Source organism: Etheostoma spectabile, chromosome 4 (genome assembly GCF_008692095.1).
Source record: "Etheostoma spectabile isolate EspeVRDwgs_2016 chromosome 4, UIUC_Espe_1.0, whole genome shotgun sequence".
Classification (NCBI taxonomy): Eukaryota; Metazoa; Chordata; class Actinopteri; order Perciformes; family Percidae; genus Etheostoma; species Etheostoma spectabile.
In genome coordinates, this window is record NC_045736.1 from 25,221,037 (window position 1) to 25,238,167 (window position 17,131).

General features: G+C 41.3%; 1 protein-coding gene and 1 long non-coding RNA gene across 9 annotated transcripts in view; one reads left to right on the top strand and one right to left on the bottom strand.

Annotated features, from left to right (window-relative positions):
- Positions 1-16,487, bottom strand: part of magi1b (membrane associated guanylate kinase, WW and PDZ domain containing 1b) — a 143,745-nt gene extending 127,258 nt beyond the window's left edge. For 5 of the 8 annotated variants that reach the window (XM_032514816.1, XM_032514815.1, XM_032514817.1 and 2 more), the window contains exon 1: positions 15,658-16,487. In XM_032514816.1, coding sequence (XP_032370707.1) covers positions 15,658-15,955 — 298 coding nt within the window. In that variant the 5' untranslated portion in view covers positions 15,956-16,487. The remainder of the gene's footprint in view (positions 1-15,657) is intronic. The other 3 variants (XM_032514818.1, XM_032514823.1, XM_032514821.1) reach the window with 1 other exon arrangement.
- Positions 13,318-13,727, top strand: LOC116688653 (uncharacterized). Its single transcript, XR_004331822.1, has 2 exons — positions 13,318-13,495; positions 13,543-13,727. It is a non-coding gene; the product is annotated as an uncharacterized LOC116688653 (long non-coding RNA).
- Positions 16,488-17,131: the final 644 nt, after the last annotated feature.

Here is a 17,131-nt window from a genome sequence, read left to right on the forward strand (position 1 = left end):
CCACAGCCGATGTTCTAAGCAAGCTGAGGCAATACCAAAAGGTGACGGGAAAACCTACAGACTACTGACTGCTCGGAGAGAATCGTCACTAATCACTGCGTCATCATTGCTAGCGACAGACGGGGCGGGGGGTGTCTTGAAAAAACCTGCCATATTTACCGGTGCCTCCAGGTTCATTAGAAACTAATTGGCCTTCTGGCTGTGGCAACACGCAGAGAATCAAAAACAACACACCTTCGACGTTCTGTGTGTGTCTCGTTAGGCCACGACAGTTTCCTGCTATGACGACCAGCCACGGCTCGCCTTGCGCATGAGGCGGTAATAATCTGCAGTGGAAACAGGAGGACGGGGCACAGCGGTTGAGTCAAGTCAAGCCGAGGCAATGCAAGTTGAGCAGGTAACATTATTGGAAAAATGCCAAAATTCTACCCTACAAAGCAGGAAGTGCCCACAGTACCTCTGCATATCAACCAGAACAAAGAGCATGCTGCCTAGAGGTGACACGATGGATTGAGGAAGTGACACACAGGAATTAGAAGTTAGAGCAATGGAGAGTCCAAGATAGTGGAAATGGATGTATCTTAAGGAAAGCTGAACACCACCAAAAAAGCCCCTTCAAAAAGAACACAAGAACTAAACAGCAGAGCTCAGTAACGTACGACAATGCTGAAATGTCCTCCTCTTATCGACAATCCCACTCCACTTTTCCAGCTGCTTTCTGTGATAACATTGTTTAAAAGTGTGAGGTGCTTTCTGTGGCTCTCAAGAGTCTTGGGACCAACACAACACTCACAATAAACTAACTCTCACAACAACAGTATCTCCAGCAGCGAGGAGACAACTGCAAAAAGGCCTGTCATGTGCACTGCTAAAAATAATAAGTCAGTATGACCGAAAGAGAGTATTACTTGCCCACTGTGACTCAGCAAGCAACTAGGCCACAATCCAGTTACAACTGTCCCCTAATCAGCCCATTTACTTCAAGAAGAATAGAAATCAACCGCCCCTGAAAAGAAACAGTGTGTCTGGAGCACTAGGATCCTAAGAGCCCCACAGGGAAATTAGATTTCTTGACTAATTTATGAGCTCTGGAGCCCAGCAGAGCTTGAGGTCATGGAGGGACGTCTGTGTTTGACAGCAATCTTTTGCCTATTTGCGCCAATGAGGTTTTAAGGAATTAGGTGATTCTCTGTGTTAAATACAGATTGGTGCAGTACGTGACTAGAACAGGAACTGTCAGCTCCTGAGAAGGTGCATCGAGTGGAAACTTGTAAGATGGTAGGGGGGAGGTCTGAGAGATGGAGAGAGAGTTATCATATAAAAAGGCGTGCTGATGTTGCACATTGCTGTTACAATGATTCAGTTGGCTAGGCTGGGGAGATTCAATTCCACAAGCAGACAGGAAGATGCATTGTGTTCGACCATCACTGTGGCCCTCATTCGCAGCACAAAGTTTGATTTGATAGGCTTTCTGCAGTCACAGTAAACTAGCAATCTGATCGGTATCACCGATAAATTATGTCAGTTAGGTTAGTATCGGGCTACAAAAGTCAGTGAAGCCTATATGCTGAGGGTAGGCATTCAACCCAGTGTGGTGGAATTTCCAGAAACACCATGTTGTGGTATAATGAGACAAAGGGAAAGCTTAGACAACATCAGGTCATTCATAGGTCACAGGTGAGGGGATGAGAATATTTGGCCAGTCTCTAATAACCAAACCTGTTCATGTATAATTATGTTTGTCTCTCTGCAGAGTCAGGGAATCTAGGCAGCTGCATGATAAGGGAATGTTTTGTCTCAGGACTGTCTCCTGTTGGAGGTCAGTGGGCCAGTCCTACTTTTGCTCATTTTCCAGAGAGAGATAGGCTGCACTAGGCCTTAGCATCGGTGTTTAGGCGCGTGATTTATCTTTGTTTACCTTAAAGGTTCAGCTGAACGTAACACCTCCACCATGAGTTTAAATACACCTTCAGGAGGATAGAGCGTCAGAGAGTTGGGATGGTGATTACACATCGTCGTTAAACTGTACTGCCTGCTTAATTGTCTCCTTAATTGAGCATTCATTAAATGCTCCTGTGTAAGTCATCAAGGTCTCCTGAACCTTCTCATATATGTGAAACGAGTTGTGCTGCTAAGTTGTTGTTGTTTTTTTTCCTAAGTTAATAGCAGGCCAGGTGAAACATTCTATCCTTTCCTTCAACACAGCTAACAAGGTGTCCACAAAGTTTCCTATAGAAAAAAAATGACATGAATTTTTGAAGTGCATTTAAGCGATGTTGGGTGACGTTACTTCTTGTTGACGTTCAAAGTAATTCCCCACCCCCAAATCCTTCTTGTCGGTTATAGGCTGGAACGCTGGAACGCTGAAACACTGTTTGTGTATGCTTTGTGGTGCAGGTGGGCACAGTTTGTTTTTGTTGCCGTCTGTTTTTTTACAGTGTGTTCAGGGGACAGGCAGCTCGCGGACAGTGAGGAGATGTTTGTTGTATGTGACAACAAATGTGGTAGCATAAAACACGCGTGACATCACTTAGAGCACCTTTACATGATTGTGCTTGTGAAACTTCCCTAGAGTCTATGGGCCATTGTTTTGTGTAAATCCAGGAGAGAGAGGAGAGTTGAAAGCAACGTGCAGCAGCATTTGCTTGAGTACGACCCATACTGGGGCCCTTTAAAATAACTGTCAGTGACACACAGCAGACACCTGGGAGACTAAACTACTAATCTTGGCCAGCTCCAGCTATGTAAACAGAGCATTCCTGAAGAGTACAGAGTACAGAGTGCAAGTGTGTGTGTGTGTGTGTGTGTGTGTGTGTGTGTGTGTGTGTGTGTGTGTGTGTGTGGTGTGTGTGTGTGTGTGTGTGTGATGCTGTGACAGTAGTAGTGGCCTTACCTAGTGACACGTGGAATTCAGACTCAACCCACAAAGTCCTGCTTATTTGATCCAATACACAGCTTAAGATCACATGATGCCCACATAAATTCAGCATTCAGTCAATGTGCTGCTGAGTAGTCGTTCAATAAACTGAAAATACAGGCATGATGCCAGCCTGGAGGGTGTGTCAAGTCATAATACTGCTGTATATGGCACTATTTTCATTTGAGTATCGTCACGGTGGCCAGTACCAGTGGTGTGACATTCGGTCCACAAGCCTACACCAGTGTACATTTCCAATGGACATGCAAGAATTCAACACTGTGAAGTAGGAGATGTGACATCAGATAGATCAGCGTGCCGATTTGGTTACCAAAAACACTAACAACTGCTCCAGTTTGATCGTACAGCCTTTCTGAAGTGTGCATTTTAGTGAGGCCTGTGTTTTACTTTAATTACAGTACTACAGTAACTACAAAATCCAGAGTGGCTAGCTCTGGACGTTGTTAACAACATTTATGTGAGAAATATATGTTTCTGCTAAAAATATTAAAACTTGAAAATAAAGCCAAACTTGTCTGCCTCATAACATTTGTTCACTGCAGCACAGGGAAGCAATTTAGTCAGTATTTCACGATGTCAATTCTCTATAAGTTTAGAGATAGAAAGAAACTAGACTGGCAACATATGGCTTGTAAACAATATACCCTTTTTCAACAAAACTGCAAACCTCCCTGGGAATATTGTAGTGAAACCACAACAGACTAAAATTGAGTCTCCTGACACTCCTGACAAGACAAGACAATATAGAGAAAGCCCCCCCCCCCCATTAAGCCTCTCTGCTGTCAGCAGACGGTAAAATGGTTAAGTCTGTTGTCATCTACGTTTTAACTGATATGTCACTCACAGAAGGATGGGTTTTTGAGTTATAAAAGTAAATGGACTTCTTTCCTGTAAGTTCAGCTTTCATTAGAATCCTCTATGGAATATTTTACAGCAACTGACGTAGGAGGGAGTTCAAATCTAAAGGGGATTTAACGTGATATCAAATTCACTAAGGAAGGGCACTAAGGAGAGAGTCGTGAAGATGTAAAATATCTTCTTCTTAAAAGGAGGATTATCATAATCATGTGAAAATGTGTAGTTAATGTGTGAAAATTTACATACAGAGTAAACTGCTGTAATACTGGCTTAAACTTCCAAGATCTATCATCACATTTACTACCTTAGATTATCCTGATTTATTTCTTTTTAATGCAGGGCAATGGCTAAACTACTGCCAGACTGACTGCTTTGTAAATTCATAGTAAAAAAAGAAATGAATAAAAAAGAACCACATCAGACAGCCTTGATGCTAGTTGGGATGTAAAGTATCTATATTAGGTTTTTGACTTGTGTTCACTGAACACAAGAACAGAGTGGGTCAGCTGCTGACATTGAAATAAAGAGGGGGCAGTCACAAAACCAGATGCCGCTTCAAGAGACTAGACATTAGCATCTGTGACTGATGCCAACAGTGAAGAGAGAAAGTGGACACCAGTGACCTTAAATTAAGACTCCATACCTTCCCTGTCCTTGCTAATTAGTCTCTGCTTGTCTCATTAAGATTCTACCACTAAGATGTCACGTTTTCCCTCACTCTACTGGTTTAATGAGGCTTGTACAGTAAGAGTGTATGAACTGAGTCTGTCCGTGAAAAATGAAGACAAAGTTCCTCTATTATAGTTTTCATACAGTACGTGTGCTGACTTTTAAGTGCTTATATGCAAACTGTCCTAAGCAGTATGCTCCATTATCGGACGCACACAGTGGGACAGCGTAACTTTGCGCTGCCATTGTGCTTGGTGCTATTGATCAAAGCAGGAAACCTGCCACCCAGCGCTTAACTGTGCTTTCAAGGCTGTTTGCAAATTGGGTCGAATAACATCTGCAAATAATTGGTCTCATTTCGACGTCCAAGAGCACTATATTCTGCTGTGTGCCTGATCCCAGATACTATGACTAAAGCATAATACAGATTCCTTTGAGTTTAATCAAATTTGGCCCACATTATCCATCTCAAACAGAGGTGTTCTACTTGAATTTTTAGTGTTTTGCCCCTAGAAAGCTCTTCCAAACATCCATCCATCCATCCATCCATCCATCCATAAATTAAGGCCTGTTTTATCTTTTGGGCGACAGCTGAACTAACTCAGCTAGCAACAATAGTCAAAAGTCAAAAGATGTCATGATAATATTGAATTAAAAGCATGTCAGAAAACGTACTGTATAACGTGGGATGGGATGCTAAATGCAGGTGATGGCTTCTCAGCATTAAAATGGCGCCATTAGAGATACGCTTAGTGAGGAGAGGCTTAACCCCCTTGATAGAACAATTCCTGTTTTTCACCTTATGAGGCAAAAAAAAGTCTCTGGTAAAAAGTGACACTGTAGCAGGTGGTCAAAAAAGTTAACTTTTTGCCCTGCACAGAACATTTCTCCTATTTCTGCATCTAGCTCAATTATTTTGTTCTTTTCTGGCACTAATGAGCATACACCACTCAAGATCCATTTTAGAACAATCAGTTAAAAACTAAATTCACAACGTTCTGCACTTGTATTGTTTCAAAAAGGAAGCAATGTAAACATTGTTGTCATATTTATTTAGTTTTAAGTTATTTATTTTACTATGTTCCAGTTTGCACCATTAAAATGGTTTACATTCTGCAAATGTTCCATGTATTCTGATTCCTCCATATGTTGTACGATTGTGTGGGGCAGAGCAAACTCTATAGTAATCAAAGCCGTCTGTGTACATGATGACATGAAAATTAGTGCACCAACAGTAGAATATGCCACCATAAATCAAAAGGTCCAGTCATGCCAAAGAAAATTAATATCCAGCAGCCAGTATCTTAAAACATACTGTGATACATAATTTTGGTCATACCGCCCAGCACTACATGACTACTGGAAACAACAGACCATGAAGTGAGTGGTACAGGGATCTGTGGTAATGGAGTCCAGGGACACACGCAAGCCCAGCTGAAGCTCAGTCTTCACAGAGCCATGCAGTCCGACACAGTGATATCAGACAGTAGCAATAGCTGTAAGACACAGTGTCACTTGGCCCCTAGCTGCTGAGCACTGGGAGGCCACCTGCGAAGCTGATGACACAACCATATCTCCCCTGTCATCATAAGAGATTATCAAAGCCATTTGAGGCCCCGAAGCCTCCCAGATAACCGCAGCACACACTTGCTTTCTCAATCAGGGATGCTTGATCACCATCACACAGGCTGATATTATCCAGATGGAAGAACTGCAGGCACCTTTTTTTAACAGTGTACAAACTGTACAATCCCCTTAAACAAACACTAAATTTCATCAACAGTGCTTACCAGGTAATTTTAAGTGACAGCACAGCTGTTTCCCAAATTAATTACATTGTCATTTTCTCAGGAATATTAAAGAAATAGTTTGACATTTTGAAAAATATGCTTATGCACTTTTGTCCAAAAACAAAAGCATGAGAGTGAAAATTCACCATTTTACAATGGATTTTTTATTGGCCAGGAGCAGTAACTACCTGTCCCACTGGCTGTCTGGCAACTGCTCTGGTGCCAATAGTCTGCGTACAATGACAGACCGATGTTTTATATGCTTAGTTTTCATACAGAATAAGACATATTGTGTTGGTGAGCTTTACAAGTGCATGTACAGTAGATGGACCGTGTTACCACTGAAGGCTAGTTGTTTTTTTATTATTAAATTATTATTTTTATTATTTTCAGCCTTTGATAAACTAAGCTAACTGACCACTAGCTCCAGCAGCAAATTTATCTTACAGAAAGTTTAAAAAAAGCGTGTTCCCAAAAATGTGCAGGAGCAACTGCTTCACTGGCTGCATTTGCGTCAATTGCCAAAATACGTCTGTGAAGAACGCCCCAACTGTTGGTTCATAAGGAGATACGTCAATACACTTCATTTGTCATTTCCTCACCACAAACCTTAGCACATATTGCCAATATGTCTTCCTGACTTTAAATCTTTTTTCAACTAATTTTTGTACCCATTATTCAGCACACTCTCCTTTCACAGTGACTACTCCAAATCACATAAAGCTGTCATCCATTACTGCTGTGAAATGACCTGTTGGAACACTTCTTTTCATTAGGACTTAAGCAGGAAAAGGACAGGGTGGTAGCCCGGTCAGAATGGGCTGCCCCTTAATAAGAGCAGTCACAATTCCCATACTCAGACGACAATGAGTGTGGAGAGAATAAATAAAGACTTAAGAGGGGAGAGAAAAAGATGAATAGAGCGAGGAAAGATGATGATGAGGAGGAGGTGGAAAAAGGCAATGTGGTTCAATCAGGCAGTGTTGTGAGTCACATAATTGCCACTCCGGGAAGACCCCAGGATTTTGGGCCTGTGTGTGTATGTGTGCTCACTGCTGTGAACAAACAGACGGACTCGTGTCTAAATCCTCTTAATCAGGGCTGGACTGCTCTCTAAACCTGTAGATATTCCATTGTTTAGTGTGCGTGTGCACATTAATGTACAAGTAAGCTTCCCGAATACTTTAAATGAATGGGATTTGTGTAAACAGACCCCAAGGTCTCAGAACGTAATTAAAGGTAAAAGAAAAGAAGGAAAAGGACAGGGGAAGAAAGGCCTTTATATTTCAAGGAGCATGAGAGATAAAGTAAAGATGTTCTGGGTGCAACCATGACTAGAAAGATAGCAAGCTGATGATTAGCTTTACAACAACAACAAATGAACTCAATGTAAGCTTCCAAGTGTCTTTTTACTGTTTCAAAAAGTTAAATATGCTGCAGCATGATATTACAGAATCACGTGGAGGAGTAAAAATCCACATGTACTTTATGTTTCTCCGTGCAAAAATAAAGTCCCTGCTGAATTAAAAAAAATGAAAAAGAATTAATAAAACTTTAATTTTTTAAGAGACTAGCAGCGTTTTTCTTGGGCACATCCACTTGCTACTGGGTCTAGTCCCAGCCATATTACTGATGCCCGCAGCCACTACCAATCCCATCACTTTGCTTCCTAGTCCGCCTGCGGCAGGCATAACCACATCTCATCTGATATTAACAGCAGCAGAGTTGACAGAAAGACTTGGCCATGTCGGCCTGTCTGGCACGCAAATGGGCACACATACATGCACACACACACACACAAACCATTGCTATCTGCAGGCATATGATCCCATCCCTGACTTAACACAGGACACAGAACAGAAGTGACTAAGCTCAAACATGAAAGACTGTGTGCACGGTAAAGGCTGACAGAGAGACTGTGAAGCGTCCGCTGCTTCTAAAGTCAGCTCAGCAACTGACTTGGCATTTGTTGCATTTACTGTTCAAAGGCAGGCTCTGGTTTTTACTGGTTGGTTGAACAGAAGGCTTGAGACACCCACTTCACAAACAACGTTTGTTCAGAGCCGTTTGAACTGCCAGGTTAGTTTAGCTAGCCTTCAACATAAACATTGGAGAGTGATAATCACAGAATAGAGGATGTGAATGAGTGGTAGGGCCAACACTGCAAACCACTACCTAGTAGTGCTATAGGAGGGGGCACAGGGGGGTGTTTGAACGGCTTGTCAGTTTAAAATTGGGGGCACGGTGGTCCAGGGTAAGTCATAGATTTTTAACAGATTTTTGGGGGTTTCTGGAGAAAGAAATTACTGGATTTTCTCTGGAAAATAGGGAAAATAACTTCTGTTTTAAGACACAACAATAGAAATAGGGCCGGGTTGATGGTGTAATAAAGAGCCCATACACATTATTTACTAATTCAAAAAAGGTGGATTTAGTGTTAAAAAACCCTTTTTAAGCAACTGGCAACATGCAAATATCAGAAAATGAATGCTAAAAGCTTTGATTAAGCCTTCCATCTGCCCTGAGATTGGAGGCTTATATTAAGTTTAATTTAAAACAGTGATCGCACATCCCAGATGGGGATTATGCTAACCAAGCAGTCGGACTGACAGTGCGGGACTAAGTGAATGCCTTTTGAGTAGATTTGTCAACTCATCCTTCACTTTGGCTAGGTTAACAGTCACCTTACCAAACCAAAGCAGCCTGATATTAAGTTTAGGGCTTTAACTTCCCTAGAGAACTTCCCTGTTCTGACACTCATAAGGAGTTCAGCGTCTCGTGGTTGGCGTTACACAGCTGCCTCAGACATCTATGCAGATGCTTGGATTTCCAGACCCTAGTAAAGGTCATTCAGAAAAACAGCAATGCATAATGTCACATTGTCAACTAGTGTTTAACAATCTAACAAACTGTGGTCCTGATGTTTCCTTGGTATTCAGGACTTTTTTCAAGTAAATGCTGTCAACCGTGTCCAAATCTTGACGCATTCCTCAGAAACACACTCCTCAACTATGTTCATGTATACAATTTGAGGCTTCTGGACAATAGCAGTCTTCAAAGGAAAGGGAACTGCCCCCTGGCCTGCTAAAACTCACTCATCATAAATTAGTTGGCCTTTCTCGTCCTCTGACAGTGTGTAACTGCATTTGCCAAGTGTGACCAATTCCCATTCACACTCAATACAACAACCTACACTTGAGCTAATTAGGAAAAGAAAGACTATTCTTCAGCAAACACAAAAAAAGACTACACACATGCATATGTTGCACTCTAGTGGGATTACAAAAAGCGCTGCATTAGTGATACAGCATTTCATGGTCTATTTAGTTGGTAACTGAGTGCCCCCCCCCCCCCACACACACCACACACTGTATTTAAATGAAGAGCTTGAGCTGAGCACCAACACACAATCACAAATTCAGCTTAAAGTAGGCAAGATGCTTATACTGTACACATATGACTTCTATCTCTCCCTCGTTCTCACTCACATACCCACACACACCCACTCACATACTCCCCCCCCCCAACACACACACACACAAACACACACACACTCACATAACCCCACACACACCCTGACATTGAAGCTAGAGATCTTTCCTAAAGCCTGCTGGAGGGAGGAAGTGAAGTCATTCCACCACTGTCAGAGAATACAAAGGTGGAAGAACAGTTGGGGCGAGGAGGGGTGTCTAACTTCCTGCTGGGAGAAAGGAAATAAACACTTCCATATGTGATGCCTGCCAGAAACACTGCATGACCACAGAGCTTGCAGTTAATGCAGTTACACGGTGTTGTAAATTTGAGCAGCTCTGGTTAGCAACTTGCACCGCCATTATGAAAGGGTGAATATTTTTCTGCTTCCAGAAATTTATTAGTTGTGAGGCCTCGTTCATCACACCAGTTCCATAATATAACGCTGCTTGGGAAGAAATACACTCTTCTGAAGCTCTTCAATTCCTGATTGGGCTGGGAGAGCAACGATTGGTTTTACGTGAAGAGGATTCAAATTGTGTGTGTGCGCGTGCATGCATGCTCAAAGGCTGCAAATCTCATTGACTAGAGTAACCCACACAAAGCATACCTCCTGCCTGGGGAAACCCATGAACTCTGAACCATTGTGCCATTTTCATGCCCAGAAAGCATACACATTCATACACATAGATTGGTTTTACAGTGCTCGTGAAGACCTTTGTTGGCTACAATCCGTGGCCCCTTGATGTTATCAACACACACCTAACTCTATACTTTATTACAATTCTATCCTTAAACTCAATGGCCGTCATCTTTCTGTCCCCATGAAAACTACAGTACAATATCGCATACACGGTATGATAGAAACTTTGCTAATTATCCATACACACCCAAAATGTGTTCTAATGTTAGAGAGAGTATGTCACTTATCTGCTCTCAATCAGAAACCTCGCTGTTGTGATTGTGTGTATAACATGTCTGTGCACCACTGTGAGTCTGAGCCATAGTGTTACACAGTGATTGTTTTGCGTTGTGGCACACTAGGTTATCTTTAGAAGGATATTATCCATAAATAAGTTTCCAGTGTTTATTAGATGGACATGTCTTATCATTATGTGTATTTTTGTTTGCATACCCAACACACAGCCTGTCATTATATTATTGAACTGCATTAGGACAAATTACATAATCCAGTTATTTTCCCACAGTTCTGCCAAATTGATACACTATAAAGTAGACTTCTCATGGCTTGGACTCAGCAGCAGTGCACAGGGTGTGTGTACTGCAGTGAATATGTGTGGTGTGTGTGTGTTTCCTGTAATTTTTCACTGATACCCAAAGCAAACAATACAATCTCTGCAGCAGCACTGGTTAGAGCCTTTTATCAGTTCAAACCAAAAGTGTGTGTGTTTTGTGTGTGTGGTGTGTGTGTGTGTGTGTGTGTGTGTGTGTGTGTGTGTGTGTGTGTGTGTGTGTGTGTGTGTGTGTGTGTGTGTTCACACAGGTCTGAATAGAGTGCTGATGGTCTCAACCTAACACTTCTCAACAAGTCTCTTCATACGGTTGGCAGCAAATGCTTTGTGGATATTACTGAGCCAAGACACTGCAGCTGTACCTCTCCACACATCCCACTTGATTAAAGTGAGAAAATGGCACAAGCTCTGGGTAAAATTAGGTCACTTAGATTTTACAGATGGCCCTTGTTGCAAAGCATATTTTCCCAATTAAGGCTGATTAGGGAGAGAAATTCCCAGACAGCATAAATTATTAAAAACTTGGAATGGAATCTGATCATGTGATGTTATATGGCGGTGACATCCAATATCCCCAGATGGGTCCTGGAAAAAGGGGAAGCCGGGAGCCCCGAGACTTCTGATTGGTTCTCTGTGAGAAGAGAGTTTCTCCTATTGTCTAAGTCATTACAAGGTGCAGAAAGGATGGGGGTGCATAATCTACACTGGCTCGTGTTACAAAACCGGATTATTTTTTAAATTCTGAATTCACATTGGTGATTCCATCAACGGTATTTACATGAGTTCTAAATAAAACAAGCAGATAGTTTTATATTTACATGCTCCACAATAGGAAAGATTCAAGAGATGGCTCTAAATCCAGAACTCAACAGGCCCACTTTGGAGACGTCCACCACATGGCACTATGTTTTGTTTACTGTCTGCCACCGTTTTCTCCTGCAGAAAGAGTTTTATCAGAACACACTACCTCCCCTCCCTCCCCCCCTCCCCTCCCCCCGCAGTTGCTGTGTGGGAGACGGCAAGTAACCGATAGCACCCGCCGCAGTTTGGAATCCCTAGGAAACTAGTAAACATGTGCCTGACCGAACTAAACTGAAGATACCCTGAACATTTATAGTAGCCAACAATGAGTGTTCAAGTTAGAACTTCTGATCTGTTTAATCAATTCTAAAACATGAAGACCAGCACTTTCAAACTGGACTAAAGCTCCTACACTCCCATCATTGAACCATACAGGTTTTTCGCCCATTTTGCTTGTTTGGACCTCTTCTTAGGACTACAGACTCAGATTGATTGACAGCTCTCTTCCTGTCCTGTCAGTTTTGTTGCACTACTCAGGGCATCTATAGGGGTGCACGATTCAGAAAATGTCACGATTTGATTCCATATGAATTTTTAGGCTCAAGATTCGATTCAAAATCGATTTGATTCAAAATCGATTCTCAATTTTTTTAAACGATGCACAAACGATGTAAATGTAGTTACTTTTCCCATGTGATAGTATACACGCCATTACAAAACGAGAGAAAAAAAAGAAGAAAAAGAATGCATTTTTGGAATTCTATGAGTCAATTTTGAATCTGTAGAGATTGAATCGCGATACACCCCTAGTAGTTGAGATATATGCTGAATATATAGGTTTTTTTTTATCTTCATCGCAATATCAACTAGCGCAATAAACTGCAAAAGGCTGGGACATATCACGACAGACACTCAGATTTCATATCAGTAGACAACTGCACTTAAAATTTAACTGGGACTTTTTTTTTTAGTGGCGTCTTTTATTTTCAATTCAATGTTCAATTTGTTCAATAAAAGAATGTCGGAAATGATTCCTTTCATTCCTTTTAAATTCAACAAGCAAGTTGTCCTATTTTAGCTGAATACTGAAAGCAGCAGAGATGCAGAACTGAGTTCACTTTAATATCTGTTTATTAATCGCAAGTAATATTGTTATCGGGATATTAAACGTTGCATATTGTTTTCATATGTGCAGCCCTAATCGACAGCATACACCTTTATTAGTATGAAGGGACTTCTTTCACAAAAGACATTTTACCTTGTTACAGTTAAGCACAGGTGTAAACAATACAATTAATGACGCTCCTTGCCACTTTAATAAAGCAGAACCATTGTTGATGTTATTAGTAACACCTGTGCTTTTCCCACTATAACAGTTCAAAGTGTCTCCTGTGAAAATGGCCTGCTGAGTTTGGTGGCATCACATGCACCACCAGCAGATCTCTGCCCAGCTTCGAGCTAATGGTGCGTTCATGCCACCTGGAATATCAGGGACCGCCACCATGATTTCATTGTTTTTCTGACTGCCATCGTTCACATGATGCGTGTTTGTCTTCTTCTGTTATATTGGTGTTTGCCATAACAACTTGTTGGATGACTGCCACCAACTGTTGGCCGTAGCCTAGAGCATCAGGTGCGTGAAAACATGGAGACCATAATAACAAAGATTTGCTTATTCTTATGGGAGGATACAAACAGCACATCAACAGGTGTTTGTTTGTGTTATTTGCAAGACAACAAACAGGAAAGGACACGGATAAAGTTTTATACATAGGCCTATTTATGAATAATTTGAAACATGTTATGGCTGTGTATGTTTCTTGGCAGAGGCGTTTGTCCACCATCAACAGTTTATTGTCATTGAAATATTTTCAGTGAACCAAAGTCGCCTCCATCAAACGTCAGTTGTCAACGCGTCACCAACTGGGGAACTTTGTTAGCAAAATCTAGCCCCAGTTTCCACCTCTTATTCTAACAGGAAGTGACGTGAATGATGACATTTTCACTGGGGGAAATGTTTTTCCAATGCCCATAAGTGGAGGTTTAATTAGCCAATAAGTGAATGCACCTGTGTGTGGGAACTTCTTAAACTTTAGGTTGTTCTATTTGTGCTCATACATAATTAGGAAAGTTGCTAAGTTTTACAATTCCAAGTATTTAGAACTGCGTGACATAAAAAGGTGCTACATGGAGAATTTTTAGAAATGAGATTTAAAAACCTAAAAGTCTGCAGCCTTTATATTCCAAATAAAGACTACGTCAGGTACAATGGTAAACAAACCCACAACCAGAAAGCAAGAACCATTCAGAGCTGAGCCGCGTATTCCATTAGCCCCGATGCTCCCTATCCCAAACAGGATATTTACATGTTCAGTTGATGGTTTTCTCCTTCACTTTACATCAATGGTGTGTACTTTTATTTTCCTACTTTTATTTACTGGAAAAATAGAGCATTCTTTCTTTACTTTTTTTGCCAAAGTGATGGCAAATACAAAGTGACACAAAATTAAATATGCAGGTTGGGCCTGGCCAACTTTCTAGTGAAGTAATACTGTCCTGAAATTAAAGCGGTAGTATTTGATACTGAATTCCACATGTAGTGCCTTTAAAAGCATGGTGCCACTGAGTAGACCTAGCCAATATCGCTGCCAGCGTTCACAGGTTCTAAATATGTGAAATTGTCCTTGAAGAATTGCTGCTCTTTTGTCTGTCTCTTCGGGACGTTAGTGTGGCTCAGGCTGGCTCCGAGCATCCCTTCAGCAGTCTGCTCTGCCACGCTGGGAGCCTGTCAGAGTGGCTCAGTATCAAACTGCCCTGCCCTGCCCTGCTGAGTCAAGCTGACCATGAACTAGCCAGACCAGCCACACTGGCCTGATGTTTGCATTTCTGTTAGGTGACTGATATTGCCATTCCTGTTCGGTGCAAGAGAAGTGTTGCCAGTCCAGCCTATTTTAGGAATCAACAGATACGGCCTAAAAAACCCAAGGCAACTCAGATTGTGCTTGTTCTGCTTGTTGAGTACCTATGTATAAATTAATGATCACTACTTTATTTCATATGATGAGTTTCGCTTACTAAAAATTGAGTGTAAATTGACCCTCGGCTCACATATGTGGTTGTAGACTAGAAAATATCCAAGTATTACCTGGTATTCATACAGGGATCCTACATCGAGTCAACGTTCAGCCTAATTAGGATAGCTTAATTCTATATAAAGTATAATGGGATGAGTGTCAACTGTAACAACATGATTATTTCAGGTGTTGAATGTATGCACTATAAAAGGGTGTCTAATAAGCTAAAATGACGTGAACTGACAGCATTGGTTTCTTAACATGTGAGCCATTTCAAAGAGTAAAGAGACAGAATAAATGGGAAGATGAATAAATATTTGAGAACCTGTGATGTTTCCATTGCCTTGGGCCCGACAGGTTGTATTTGTTTTCTAGTAGGCTAGGCCTATGAAAAAAAGTAGGCTACACGCCAAACGCCATTTAAAAAACTGTCAATTTAACGTGGCCTTGGTCATCGACAGGTGTACAATGTCAAGATTTATTGAAGTTTTCACCCACTCTTCAGTTGGATAAACCAATATTTCGCATGGAAGAAAATATTTCAACATATTACCAACTTCAAGATTACCCACAAGACTTCTCGTTGGAAGCAAAGCAACTTAAACGTTTCTATTTTTATAAACTTTTAAGCTTAAATTATACAATTCGTGGGTGCCGAATTTAGGAGGGCTTCCTTCAGTTTCAATAAAAAGCTCGTCACCAAAAACTTGAACCGCTGTAAGTTTTCTGAAAACTGAACAACATTAAAAGGTTAAAAGTTTGAACGGAGATTTGCATGTGCCGCCGCCTCTCCCAATCCTTACCTTGCCTGACAGTTTTCAACCTGACGGGACCTTTGCAGTTCTTTATCACTGTGTGTACGTCGTACAAGGGTAATCCTGAAATAGAGAGATTCTCCACCTCTAGCAGCAGTTCTCCTTCATTTAGTTTTCCAATTTTGTAAACCACGACATCCTCGTTAAGTTGCCCAATGTAGGCGAACTCCCCGTTCTCCGCTCCGCCGCGCAGTGGCACGTTCAAGTCGCCACGGGCATCTTTAGAGACGGAGCATTCGTTCACCTTGAAGGTCCAGTGGTTTTTCTTTAGCACGGGTTTGGACATTGTGAACAGTTACGAGCCGACACCAAAACTGGCGGGCTCTTCCACTTGGGTAAGAAAAAAGTCACAGCAGTAATGCCTCTCAGAGAGTAGACTTGTATCCGAGTGAAGTGCAGCAAACTTTCTTTCCCTTCCACAGAAACATGTGTGCCTCTGACAGTGTTGTCCCACCGCTCTCCCGGTGTGAGAAATCAAGCCATTCCTGCCGGCTCTAAAGTCACCTGTGTAGATATGTTCATCATTCCCTTAACATCCCAGCAGTTTAATCCATATTTGTCGATGGCATCTTACATCTGCCACGGTCCCACTCACGTCTCGTGTCCACTTATTGAATCCTCTGTTGTTTTTATAAACTCACTTTAAATGGTGTTTCTTTCGTTCCTTTTCGCGACTGCACTCCTTTCTCTTCGTATTCGACCTTTACCCTTATCGACAGCGTCCTCGGCTCGTTTAACCAGGTACGACGCGCTCGTGTACTTAGCCGAATCACATTTCCAGTTCTGGGCTCTGCTGTGGCGCTGGGAATGTGTTGCTGTTCGTGCTGCATTCAAGTGGTGTCGGATTCTTCCAGAGAGGTTCACACGAACGACCCAACATCAATGTGGGAATGGCCTAGCCTACTAATGTGAAAATATGGAAATATTGATAGTATAAAAATGGAGGTGGACATTTTCCGTAATCCCTAACGTTTCGAATTGTTTTCACTACATTGTAAATATATGTAATGTAGCCTATTTATTATTTGGATTTTAAAAATGCAAATCTAATTTTAAATGTATAAATTCAATCTGAAACTGTAATAGCCCAATTGTGAACTGTGTCACATTGTATAGATATGCTACTATACTGTATACTTATTAACCATGTTTTAAAGCAGATACATGTAAAATGCTAAATGAATTAGCCTACAGTTTTTTAGGTTATTTAAAAATAACAGCATACATATCATTTTTATTAAATGCTACAGCAGCTCAGACAACAATAAGTCACTAAAAAAATCCATCGAAGTAGATATTTGATATAATTTAAAGTGAAAGCTTTACTGAGGCCTGTCAACATGACGTCTTATACAATTTCTTGTCGTCAAGTTGCCCACATGACAAAGCAATATACTGTGTCTATGTTTTGAGTATCTGCTTAAACAGTGCAACTGTTACATTAATATATAGTGCTTAACTA